This window comes from Macrotis lagotis, chromosome 3, assembly GCF_037893015.1.
Source record: "Macrotis lagotis isolate mMagLag1 chromosome 3, bilby.v1.9.chrom.fasta, whole genome shotgun sequence".
Taxonomy (NCBI): domain Eukaryota; kingdom Metazoa; phylum Chordata; class Mammalia; order Peramelemorphia; family Peramelidae; genus Macrotis; species Macrotis lagotis.
This window is the reverse complement of record NC_133660.1, coordinates 219,774,093-219,787,526: the sequence shown is the minus strand read 5'-3', so window position 1 is coordinate 219,787,526 and position 13,434 is coordinate 219,774,093. Positions and strand designations below refer to the sequence as shown.

At 38.5% G+C, this 13,434-nt stretch overlaps 1 protein-coding gene across 2 annotated transcripts in view; it reads left to right on the top strand.

The window, feature by feature from the left end:
* Positions 1 to 13,434, top strand: part of DOK7 (docking protein 7) — a 116,263-nt gene that overhangs the window by 62,799 nt on the left and 40,030 nt on the right. For both annotated transcript variants that reach the window (XM_074229860.1, XM_074229859.1), the window contains one exon: positions 7,479 to 8,356. In XM_074229860.1, the coding sequence (XP_074085961.1) occupies positions 7,479 to 8,356 (878 nt within the window). The remainder of the gene's footprint in view (positions 1 to 7,478; positions 8,357 to 13,434) is intronic.

Below are 13,434 nucleotides of genomic sequence, written 5' to 3'. Positions count from 1 at the left end.
CTCACTTCATTTTGTATTCGCCTGCACAAGTCTTTCCAGTTTTTTCTGAAATTGCCTCATAATTTCCTGGAGCACAAGAGTATTCTATTATGTTTCTAGAGACTATCTCTAGTTCCCAATTCTTTATCTCTACAGAAAGAGCAGCTCTAAATATTTTTGTTTTATAGGACATTTTCTTCTTCCTTTTATCTCTTTGAAGTATAGGTCCATTAATAGTATTGATAGTTTGTAACATTTGGGGCATGGGTACAATTACAAATTGCTTTACAGAATACTGTAACAACTTCCAAGTTTTATGAATAACATATTATTATGAGTGTTTTCTCATAGCCCCACCAACCTTTGTTATGTTCTTTTTTTGTCAACTTTGCCAATCTGATGTTATGAGGTAGAATCTCAGAGTTGCTTCAATTTGTATTTTTCTAATTATTAATGATGTGTAGCATTTTTATATGATTATAAGTAGCTTAGATTACTGCCCTTGAGAATGAAATAGTTATCCATATCCTATTACAATTTGTATCCTTTGGAGAAACAGACCAGATTATTATTTTTTCAGATAATATTTTAAAGACTTCTTGTTTTTGTAGAGCAGGGGCTCTTAACCTAGGTTCCATTAACTTGTTTCTTAAAATAGTTTGCTAATTGTATTTCACATAATTGGTTTTCTTTGTAGTCCTATATATATTTTATTTGATATACTTAAATATGATTTCTAGTTGAGGTCAGTGGACTTTATCAAACTGCCAAAGACATCCATGACACAAAAAAAGGAAAGAAATTCTACTTTAGATTCATGATATAAAATAGAGCAAAGTCCTTTTTTTTCTTTAGACCATAAGCCTTGATCAAATGTTTACAGAATAACAGAATCTCAACTTTAAAATGGATTCAGAATTGGATTTCTAGACCAAGTAAAACCTGAATAACAATTTTCTTTACAATATCTCAATAAGTAGGCAGTCATCTTCCCCCTCCCTCTCTTCCTGTACTTTCTCCTTGTTTTTGAAAATTTGGACCATATTCTCTAGTCCTGTGGTGATTCTCTCATTTTTCACAAATCACTGATAGTAATTTAGTATTCTCCTCTATCAGATTTTTTTCCTTAAAGTTTTCTGAGCCTGGTGACTTGAACTTTTCAAGAGCAACTAGCTACTCTCTTACTATTTCCTTATTTACTTTGGTTATTGACTTCCTGGTAGCCATTTTTGTTCTCTCTTTTCTAGTTCCAAAGATCATTCTTCTAGGGCAGAGAATAAAAAAGCAGAAGAATTGAGTTGAATTACCCCCATTATTAGTTTATCACTGTCCTTTCCATTGTGAGCAGCAATCATGTATATTCCTCTGCACTCCTCTTTTGCCTAGTATAGTAACACTACTTTCACCAACAAACCCCCCAATCAACCCTCAAACCTTTTGTTATCCTTGGTTTTCCTTGATAGCCTCAGCTTACTCTGTGCTTTAGAGCTACTGACACCATTTTTACTGCCTTTGCATCCTTCATTAATTTCCTTCCCTTACTTACAATTATAATCATGCCTTTTGAAAGTCTTTGTGGGTGAATGAGTTCCTTATGCATCTGCATCTCTATCTTTGGGCAACTACCTTGTTTCTTCCTCCTTTTCTTTGTGTCCTCAGAATGTTACCCTTGGGAGTCTTCCATTTCTCCTGGATTGCCTTTCTCTATAGAATTATTGTCTGTTAGGGCAGCTCGGTGGTTCATTGGATAGAGCACCAGCCCTAGAGTCAGGAGGACTTGAGTTCAAATCTGGCCTCAGACACTTAATAATTACCTAGCTGTGTGACCTTGGGCAAGTCACAACTCCATTGCCTTGTAAAAAATAAAAATAAAACTAAAAAAAAAGAATTATTTTCTGTTAGATCATATTTAATTTTTTTTCTGAATCTGAAATTTTTTCAAAATCTGTTGTACACATCATATTTTTTCTCACCTTTATTTTTTTCTATCAAAAACTCAAAATGCACAGGGTTCCAATTATTTCCATCATAGCACTCAGTTTCTTCTTGTTTGTGACATATATATTCCAAAACAGAAGTTCATCCATTGGTTCTGCAACCTTTTAAGGGGTAGTTCACTATGCATAAAGCGCTGTGCTATCCCCAGAGGAGAAAATAGGGAAGTGATGCAAGAGATGTATAAGGCACATTCTTTGTATGACACAAAGGACTTTCATTCTTCCATGGTGAAGACCATGCAGTTCAATTCTGCCAAGATTCATAACATGTCCATGTGAAGAACTCTAAGGCAGTTCTATAGAAGTTGAAAAGTATAGATTAGATATATTCTTTGCTCTTATGAAGTTTAAGTTTAGTAAGGAGGATTAGACACATTCACAGGTAACTATGATCAATCATGGTATAGTGGAAAGAATATTGATTTTTGGAGTTAATAAATCTGGTTGAAACCCTAATTTTGCCACTTAGTAGGTACCTGTGTGACATTGATTAAGCTATTTCCCCTTCTGCACCTCAGTTTCCTGATCTATAAAATGGAATACTACTTGTCTTTCCTACCTCAAAGAGTTGTTAGGAAGGTCAAATAAGATAATATATATGACATTGCTTTGTGACAGTAAAGCCTATATAAATGTAAGCTCTTATATTTATTACATGAAATAATTAGAAAACAATGTATATAATTGAATACTAAATTGTGTTCAGTGGATCATAAATTCTAGAAGAGTCCATAGAAGAAGCAATATGGTTTAGCGAAAAGAGGCTTGTTTATTCTTGGTATGTATCTTGCCAATGAGTGGTTGGCTAAGAACCAGCTGATTGAATACCATTTGGTATTTCTGGAACTTGGGCAGGAGATTTAATTTTTTTGGTGCTCAATTTGCTCATTTGTAAAGGAAGGGGGTAAACCTCAGAATATTACAAGAAACCTGATTATGGCTCAGATTTCTTGTAATATTCTGAGCAGAGAGTAGCATGAAAAGTGAATCTGGATGCTCACTTTAGGCTGGATTAGAAACAAGGATACCAATGAGGGGACTGTTTAAGTGATTCAGGGCAGAATTGATGCCTTGGGCCAAGTGACAGTGCAATTTGGAAATGCTTTTGGAAAACTTTGTCTCATTCTGTTCTGTATATTGCCCCCTTGTTCACCTTAATATCTCCTCTTCCATTGTTAGTTTTTTTCCAGAAAGATTTCATTTATTTTGAATTTTACAATTTTCTCTCTAATCTCACTTACCTCCCCCCACCCCCACAGAAGGCAATCTGTTAGTCTCTACATTGTTTCCATGGTACACATTGATCTAAGTTGAATGTGATGAGAGAGAAATCATATCCTTAAGGAAGAAAAATAAAGTATAAGAGATAGCAAAATTACATGATAAGATAATGTTTTTTTTTTTTAAATTAAAGGTAATAGTCTTTGGTCTTTGTTCAAACTCCATAGTTCTTTCTCTGGTTACAGATGGTATTCTCCATTGCAGACAACCCAAAATTGTGCCTGAGTGTTGCCCTGATGGAATGAGAAAGTCCTTTAAAGTTGATCATCGCCCCCATGTTGCTGTTAGGGTGTACAATGTTCTTCTGGTTCTGCTCATCTCACTCAGCATCAGTTCATACAAATCCTTCCAGGCTTCCCTGAATTCCCATACTTCCTGGTTTCTAATAGAACAATAGTGTTCCATGACATATATTCCTTTGCCACCACAAACAGGGCTGCCATGAATATTTTTGTACAGGTGATGTTTTTACCCTTTTTCATATTCTCTTCAGGGTATATACCTAGTAGTGGTATTGCTGGATCAAAGGGTATGCACATTTTTGTTGCCCTTTGGGCATAATTCTAAATTGCTCTCCAGAAAGGTTGGATGAGTTCACAGCTCCACCAACAATGTATCAGTGTCCCAGATTTCCCACATCCCTTCCAACATTGATTATTGTCCTTTCTTCCATTGTTAGTTTTAAGGAAGATAGAGAAGGATGGAGAATCCTATGTCATGCAACCTTTTCCTACCTTCCCCTTTTTATCATTTGGAACATTTGGAACATTATGTTTGGGCTCAGTCAGCAAACAATAATATAATTGCAACTCTAATAGGTAGTGAAATGGATGGAACATTGGACCCAGAAATCAGGAAAATCCTAGTTCAAGTATGACTTCAGATATTTACTATCTGTGTGATCCTGGACAAGTTAATTGACTTCTATCTATCTCAGTTTCCTCAACTGCAAAATAGGAATAATAGTAGTACCTACCTCTTAGGGTTGTTGTGAGGATTAAATGAGAGAGCATCTGAAAAGCATGTTGCAAAACTTAAAGAGCTATATTGAACTGTAAGTATTTGAGGTAGGATTTTAACTCAGGCTCAGATGCTGCCTACAGATCAGCACTATGCCAAATCCATTGGAGCATTTGAGAGAATCTCAGAGGTGAGAGGGATATCAGAGGACAAAATATAAATTCCACCCATTTATTTCATTCTGTTCTCTGGGTTAAGCAGATTACATATAATTTCTTTTCCATGTGTTGTTCTTTCATAATAATACTGATTCAAGCGGTGTAGAGAAAGCAACATCATTTCCCACTACTCTATACTAAACACAAGCCCTCAATAGACAGCCTGCCTTTCTTATTACCTACAAGGATTCCCCAAGCTCCTAACTGCCATATTCTCCACTATGGTAGCGATAAATGTCCCACTCTACTCTGTCCTGATCAGATACCACATCTGTAGGGTTGTACTCCATCCTGGCTACCCTACTTTAAGAAGGAGTTTGACAAACTAAATTAGATCCAGAGGAAGGTGAGCATGATAGTGCGGAGACTGGTGACTATGCCATATGAGAAACAGTTGAAAAAACTAAATATTCATATTTAAATTAACCAAGTATTTATTAATGTTAAATATTTTATGTATTTAATATATTTTATAGCTTTAAAATATATTTACATATTATAAATGTTTTATGTAAGGTATAGATATAAGATAAATAAATATAAATGTTTTATATTTGTATATAAATTAAATAATATATTTTACCAGCTTGGTGACACAGTGGATAGAGCACTGGTCCTGGAGTCAGAAGGACCTGAGTTCAGATCCAGTCTCAGACATTTATTAAATGGATGACCTTGGGCAGGTCACTTAACCCTGTTTAACCTCAGTTTCCTTATTTGCAAAATGAGCTGGAGAAAGAAATGGCAAACCCCTCCAGTATCTTTGCCAAGGCAGCCACAAAAGGGGTCACAAAGAGTCAGACACAACTGAAACAACATATATTTAATTTACATATATTTACAATAATTGAATATTTAAATTTATTAAAATCAACTAAATATTAATATTTTCTCATAGAAAAGAGATTTAGTGGTGGCATAAAGATAGGTATCATGATACCTATCTTCAAGTATTTGTAGATCTGTCAGTTGGAAGAGATTAGACTTATGTATTCTTGGTCCTAGAAACCAGAACAAGGATGAGGTAGAAGGAGATTGAAGTAAAACAGATTTAGACTCAATGAAAGGGTAAAAAAAAAAAACTTCTTAATAATTGGAGTTATTCAAAGGGGAAACAGCTACTTCAAGGGGTCCTGGGCTCCTCATTCTGGGGAGTGTTCATTAGGGTCTGGATGACACCTTCTCTGGGATGAGAGGAGAGATTCTTGTTCAGTTATATTGTACTCAATCTCCGGAATCCATCCCAGGGTAGAGATTTTTCAGTCTTGTGAAACCCTTAAAAGACTGTAATCAGTGTTGCCCTCCTCATCTTCAGTCTCTTTCAACTTCACCTACATTAAAGTGAAGGAGGCAGCATGTGTGAGAATGGATAGAGAGCCAGGGCCTCTAAGCCCTATAGAATACTTGGGTTTAGCTTCCTCTTTTAATACATATTGACTATGGAATTCCAGGGAATGTCATTTTACCTCCTAGTACTTAAGTCAATTGACTTGAGAAAGTGCCAGTCTGCATTGGTAGAGGGTTCTCCCTCATCTGAGAGTGCCTTATACTGCTAAGATCACAGGTCCAGCTTCTGGCCCCATCCCTATATTTGGTTTGATGTTAAAGCATTCCTTTAAACATCAATAATGTTGCAAGTCCATAAGGCCTAATAAGGAAACCAGACTATTCTTACTTGGAGCATTTCTGGCTGCCCATGTGCTGATCAAGAGGACTATGTTCTCAATATCTAGTCTTCCAGTGTTCTGCATATCGCAACCAAGAGCAAAGTTAATCATACTCTTAACAACTGCTTTTCTCATGGGGCCTGTGAATGCTTAATTTTGTTAATGATGACTTGGAGTGGGGATTAAAAATGGCCAGCTGCCCTGGGTCAGCCTCTAGTATGGAGGCATTCTAGAATAACTTTGTTACCTTGGAGTTTGTGCATGGCCACAGAATTTGATGGACTTTCTAATCAGTCTCCGCATACAACAATGACTGCTGTTTGAATTTTAAAATTTTCTAAGAACTTTCATTTGTTAATGGACTTGAAGAGCAAAGTAAGATGGGGAAATAAAATCCTCCCCTCCTTCCCCATTTCCCTCTTCGGATTCTGCTAGCTTCTAGAAAGAGGCAGTTAGACGATACAGTAGGTAGAGCACTGGACTTGAAATCAGGAAGACTCATTTTCCTGGATTCAAATCCAGCCTCAGAAATGTACTAGCTGAATGATTACAGCACTTAACCACCTCAATGTCCTCAGCTAGAAAATAGACTGGAGAAGGAAATGGCAAACTCTCCTGTATTTCTGCTGAGAAAACCCGAAATGGAGTCATGAAGAGTTGAACAAGCATGAACAATAACTTCTAGATAACAGTAAAATCTGATATTAGTATTTTATTAACTTTATATATTGCCTCATTTACTCCTCAGTACAGTTTTGCAATAATAACTGGGGTAATAATAACTCCTATTGCTAGAGTGCTTTCAGTGTTAGAAAGTATTTTTCTTATAATGACTCTGTGAGATGGGTGACGGTAAGTTTAATTTTTCCATTTTACAGATGAGGAAATTGAAAGCCCATAAAGTGGACATTTGTCTACTGTCTGATCACTACTAAATGATAGGACCAGAGTGTAGACCCTGGTCTACATCTTTATTAAGTGCCTACTATGTACTAGATGCCATGCTAAGTTCTTTAAAAGTAGCAACTAGTGACATTTTAATCTTTGTTTCTTCATTGTTTGGCACTGTTCCCTAAACTTAATGAGCATTAATAAATTAAAAATTATTTAATCAATGTGTGATAGATGTTTTTGGAATGGAATTGGAAGAACTAGGACTTGAAACATCAGGTAGAAAACCTGGTGTCCTTGGGGAAGTTGTTCTTTCTTTCCTCCCTTTGCCACTCTCCTCCTTTTGCTGCCCCCACTTTGGGCTTCATTTGCATTATCTATAAAAGGTGGGGGTTGGACTGAGATATCTTTCACCTTTAGTATTTTGCAATTCTGTCTCCTGGTTCCAGGTAACTAGATGACCTTGCTTTTTTCTCTTCTTTCAGGAGATGACAGGAGTTTGTCCAGCTCTTCATCAGACACCAGCCACTCAGATGCCAGTGCTGGGAGCCGGCTCACTCTCTGGCCGGAGCAGTCCTCAGCCAGCAGCACCTCCCAAGAGAGCCATGGGCTGGCAGCTGCTAAGTCTCTCCACCTTGGGGAAGAAAAGGCCCATGCAGAGGCTACACATGGTGCTGCCAAACCGCTGCCAAAACCTCTCAGGTCCAGACAACTCCAGGAAATCGGCCGCCAGAGTTCTTCTGACAGTGGAATAGCTACAGGGAGCCACTCTTCCTACTCTGGTAGCTTCTCTTCCTATGCTGGGAGCCTGGACATCTGCCATGGGGATGAGTTTGGTTCCCTGCTTAGCTTGCCATTGAACTTTGCTTCGGAACAGAGTTTGTGTACTTGCCAAGCCAGTGAGCCCCACAGGGGCCCGGAATATCAGGTTCCCAGTTCTTTCCGACATCTCTATGACACACCCAGAAGTATATTGCAAGCAGCTGCTAAAGACACTCAGCATAGTGGTGGTGCAGATTCCACAGGACCCAAGGACCAGGCTCCAGGCCCTCACCAGTCCATTGATCCCAAAGCGGCAGCAGCCCCACTCTCAGAGGCAGGAGCTGCCTCCGAGCCTGACCAAGACTTAGGGGGGGCCTCCACTTCCCTTGCTGAAAGCACCAAAGACTTGGGTGATGAGACTTATGCAGATTTTCTTTCCAGGTGGTCAGGCATCAAACCTCCAGGACAGGTGTTAGAATCCCAAAGTAGTGAGTCGGTTTCACCTAGTGGAGTGTCTGCTGAGCCCTGTGAAATGTGTAGCCCCCGCCCCGGGGCTCCAAGAGCTTTCTTTACATCATGTCCAGTCTGTGGTGGACTCAAGGTAAATACCCATCCCTGAGCAGAAGCTAATCCAGGCCCAACCTGAGTTCAAGTGATGTGATTGATTTCAGTTTATTGAGGATGCAGCAATAGCAATGGACAGTAGTTCCATTAGAGAAGCATCCTATCCATGCTTTTTGTATAAATTAGCTTAGAAAGTGAGGGATAAATGACCAACACCCCACCAGAGAGACCCAAGCCTTGAGGGTAAGTCACAGGGAGTAACTTTAAATGATAGGCTACTAACCCTGGGGTCATTTAGCCTTGAAGAGGCAGGCAGTTTTCTTCCTTCCAGAGAAGAGACCAGGTGGGTGGAGAAAGCATCTCCTCAGTGTTCAAACATATTTTTTGATGAGAGGAAGTCTCAGGAAGAGAGGAAAGGCTTCTTTTTGGAGAGAAAATTTCCAGCTTGAGGATATAATGCTTGAGCAGGAATGTGAATGCTATCCAGAAACAGATTGGATCCAAAGATGATAGAATTTTAGACCTGGAAGGGTCATTAGGGGTCATCTAGTCTCCTCTTCTTATCTGGGGAAACTGAGGTTAAGGACTGGGAATGGACTTTGCCAAGGTCTCACAGGCAGTAAGTGGCAGAGTCAGAAGTCAAACCTAGGATCTTTTGACTGGGAATTCATTGTTTCATTTCCTCAAACTGCCTTTTGGTGAGAACTTCAGAATATAAAAGATTGAGTGGCTTTGTCATCTAAGATATTTACACTAATAATTCCCATTTTTATAGTGTTTGACAATTGACAAAGTGTCCCATGCAACAGTGCTATGAGGCAGGTGATTCAAGTGTTATCCCTTATTGTACAGATGGGAAAACTGAGGCAGAGAGAAGTCCAGAGACTTATGCCAAAGGTCACAAACTTGGTAAATGATAGAGCTGAGAGACTCAAACCAAACATAAGACTCCTGTGTTCAAACTTGTTCAAAAAAGTATTTTTTCCTCCTTTTTTCCCCATATTATAGTTTCTTTAAGCCAGTATATTCAGTCTACACAAGGCAAGAATTACCAACTGCAGACTAAGGCAGGGGTAGTGGAGACCCAGGCTGAAGGTGACAGAGATAAAACTTTTTAGATTTTTTTTTGGCTTTTCTTGGTCCCCTACCTTTTGCATGTCCTTTATTTTTCTGCTTTGTGATTCTGGAAACAGAGCTCTGCATCCTTGAGTAATGATGGGTTAAGAGACAGCTATTGCTCTTTCTCTCCCCTCTGTGTTCTGACTATAACTTAGGACCATTTATTGTTAACATGAGATGAGTCTTGGATTGACTAATTAGAACTAGAAGGGTCCTTGGAATCTGGGAAGGGATCTCAGCATCCATTCTAATCTTCAAATTTTACACAAAAGGATTTAACTGGTAACATCTCTTGTGGCCAAGGTCACACAATGAGTTAGTGGCAGTCAGGTCTAGTCTTGTGATTTTTTTCAAATAAATCAAAACAGATTAGACAATAGATCTGAGATATTGATTCTGGGATTGTCAATCTAAAATGGAATTCTGCAAAAGAAAAAATCAACCCATGTCTAATAGAATTCTAAAATATGTATTAAGGACTTTTGGAAAGTTTTTTGTTAGAACAATGCAATTGATTTCAATTTGTTAAGGATGCAGAAGTAGCATTGGACAATGGTCCCATTAGAGACAAGCACCCTATCTATGCTTTTTGTGTAAATTAGTTTAAAAATACCCCTGACTCATGCAATGGCATCATGGGCTGTAGTAAAATTCTGAGGAATCTGAGAAGCTCTACCTGAATCTCCTTCCTCATCTGCTTCTCTCAATCTCATGAGTAGAATGTATAGTTTTCTTAATGTTCATATTATAAACTAGGAACATTCTTCTGGAAGATCTGTGATAAGGTGTTATGTGATCAAATCAAAACTCAAGGCATTACTCTAATATTTGAATGAAAATGGCTTCTAAGCATGTTCTCCTGAGAAGCTGAATTCTCCCAGGGAGGACTTGAGAGACCCATAAGTGGGTAGGAGATGGGGAGCTTGTTAACACAGGGCTCCATTTCCTGGTTTTATCTCTATATTTCCTGCTGAGATGGTGGTGAAGATCTCCTGGTAATAAATGGCCCCATTATTTTCTTTTTTTGTGTGTGTGTCAGTGGCCATTTTGCCTTCATGATTCCATGAGTGGGAGGGGCAAACTAGAGATGTCTGAGCAAGAGATAAAGCATGCTTTAGGTGGCTTCAATCTCAGGGCTTCCCACAGTGCCCTCCATGCCCTCTGATTCCTCTGGCCTCAACCAGACAATTTCCAGAAATTCTTTATATGGGAAATGCTGAAGCTCATTATTTTTGTACTTTGGGTCTTGTATATAGATCACAATGAGCAACAGTGGGACTTTTTCAGCTTTTGAACCTAGTAATCTTTATTGATGGGATTTTTTTGGGGGGAGGGGTTACTTTTTGTTGTTGCAGTAGAGTAGATTATCAACCTCAGTGGAATAGACTTAGTTAAAAAGGACCCACTGGAATTGCCTGAGTCTAGAATCTGGTGCAACCAGTTAGCTGGTCTCTATGACTGACTAAACTTTTGATTGTTTGAAGTTTTTTTCAAGGCAGTGATGGGAAGTGTGTTTTGGCAGGTGGTAAGAGGACCATAGGGTCCAAATGAATTACTTTACCCAGTTTGAGAACATGTAGTATATCTGAAGATCCAGAAGGATCCTCATGTTATGACTTTAGCCTGGGAAGAATGGCTATTAGGATACATGGCATCACATTCAGAATGGAGAGAGCCAAGAGATGCCTTCTCAGGGCAAAGAGAAGTGCTTGACTAAGAATCCAAGAACTTTTGGAACATAACATCAATATCCAAGATGAAAGATCAGGGCCTTGAACCTTCCAGTCTTTTCATCTTTTAGTCTAACTCTACTATTCTGTAGAGAATTTTCTTACTGACAAGCTGCATGAAGTGTGTGTTTCTTTGCAACATTTTAATTATTTTCACTCTGAGATTTTAGATGCATCAGTGAAAGGTTTTAGCAAAGTGCCTCATATGCATCACTGACATCTCCTGTTGAGAAATATGATCACTTTTGGTTTTGTACCCTTTCAGGTGTATTGCTACTCTCTCTCCTTGCTTTGGTTTGGGACAAAGTAGCTTAATGTGTACATATTTTATTCTGTAACTTTGTCAGGTGAAATTTGATGCTATTTTTATTTTTTTTAATCATCCATTGTTTGTAATATCTTCTTAGTTTGGAAATAAAATTTTCTCTTTCCTACCATCTTGTCCATTTCCATTTGGCCAATGTCCTTCCCTAATCCCTTTTCCAATATTCTGATAATTTGAGTGTATCTGAAATGCTTTGCTCCAATTGGACACTGGGTACAATCCAGGATTCCAAGGATAGATTCATCTTATATTCTATGGACAGTATCAGAGTAGAGATTCCCAGAGGTGTCTTTGAGTGTGCATGGAAACACATTTGTGGATGGAGAGATTACTGAATCAAGCCTGGGCTGCCTCCTGACTCTTCCCTCACCAGTCTCAGCATGAGATTCTTCTTTTGTGAGCCTGAGACCTTAAGGAGCTTTCAGCAATGAGGGAAATTAGACTTATTGCTGGACCACTGCCTTGAAGATTTCATTGCCCTAACAATCTATTAATTCTGCCTCTGGGTGAATGTGTGCACATGTGGCATATGTATGTTTGTGTGTGTTTGTATGTATGTGCTTCCATGTATGCATATGTTTATAGAGGAGAAGGAACCAGGATGTCAGTATCAGTAATCTTTATTTGAAGTTTCTGATGTGACACTGCACAGTTCTTGTATTTTTTTTTCTCTGAGTGGAAGGTGAGACTTTTCTACCCTTTTATATCAGAATTTCTTGGGCTTGGAAGCTTAGAAGGATGGTAAGAATAAAATAGGGTATGGTTTAATTGGGCAACACCTCTGAACACAAAGAAGAAAATTAAGTTTATTTATCTGTCAAAGATTCTATAGTGGGTATCCCTACATTATGGGGGAAGTTGGTCTGCATGACTCAAAATCACAGACTATCCTGATGGAAGGGACCTGGGAGTCATCCAGTCAACTCCCTCTCTGATGTTGGAACCTTCTCTAGAATGTTCCCTGGTAAGTGATTATTCATCCTCTGAATTGAACCCCTCCAGTCAGTAACAGAGAGTTCATTACCAAATTAATTGATCCATTTTCATTGTCTGCCTCTCCCCATAGTACACTTTCGGGGTCTTAGCTATCCTTTCTAGGATTAAGTAGATATTCCTAATCTTCCTTCTATTTGGTGATCTAATGAATCTAAAGATGGCTGCTTTGGAAGTCTCTTCTAATCCCAAGGTTCTAGGAGATGGCCTTATTGATGATGGGAAGTTATAAAAGAACTCCAACCAGGGACCCACTTAAGAGGAATGTGAATGGAACATTCCTTCTAGACTGATTTTTTTTTTTGGAAATAAAAATCCCTCTACTCCATGGTTTAAAAGACTATTGGTACCTCAAGGAAGCAGGAGGACCATTAGCTTTTACAGTTTGAAGGGACATTAGTGATCATCATTCATTCTCTCCCCCTTTGATGGTTAAGGAACCTGAGGTCAGGAGAGACAAAATGACTAATCATACAGGGACAGAGCAGTAGAGTAGGTATGTGGATCTTTCTCATTTTAAAGCCTACAATACAATAAAAACTAACAACCTTTACTCTCACTTAAAAAACACTTTTTTGCTCTCTGGGTTACTTGATTACAAGGACTTTGGTACTCAGACATGTGAGAAGGGTCTTGATGACATCTGTATATGCCTGGAGGTGACACTGCAGAGTCTGGGTCTGTCCTGATGCTTTGATCATCCCTGTCCTTTTTTCCTATGTTTGAGTCCTCAAGGCTGCTATTTGTGACATTGTTTGTGCAGAAGGCCAAGGACAACAGCTTAATGATCAATCTAGAGAAAAGGGATCTCTTGGAGTCTTTGAAAATAGATGAGATATAAATCTATAACAACATATACAATTATCTCCAGGAGAAAGCTTGGTGGCAATAATTAGCTTGCTGTTCTCACCTCAAAGCCAAAAAATAATAAATCTTCAATTTCACCCT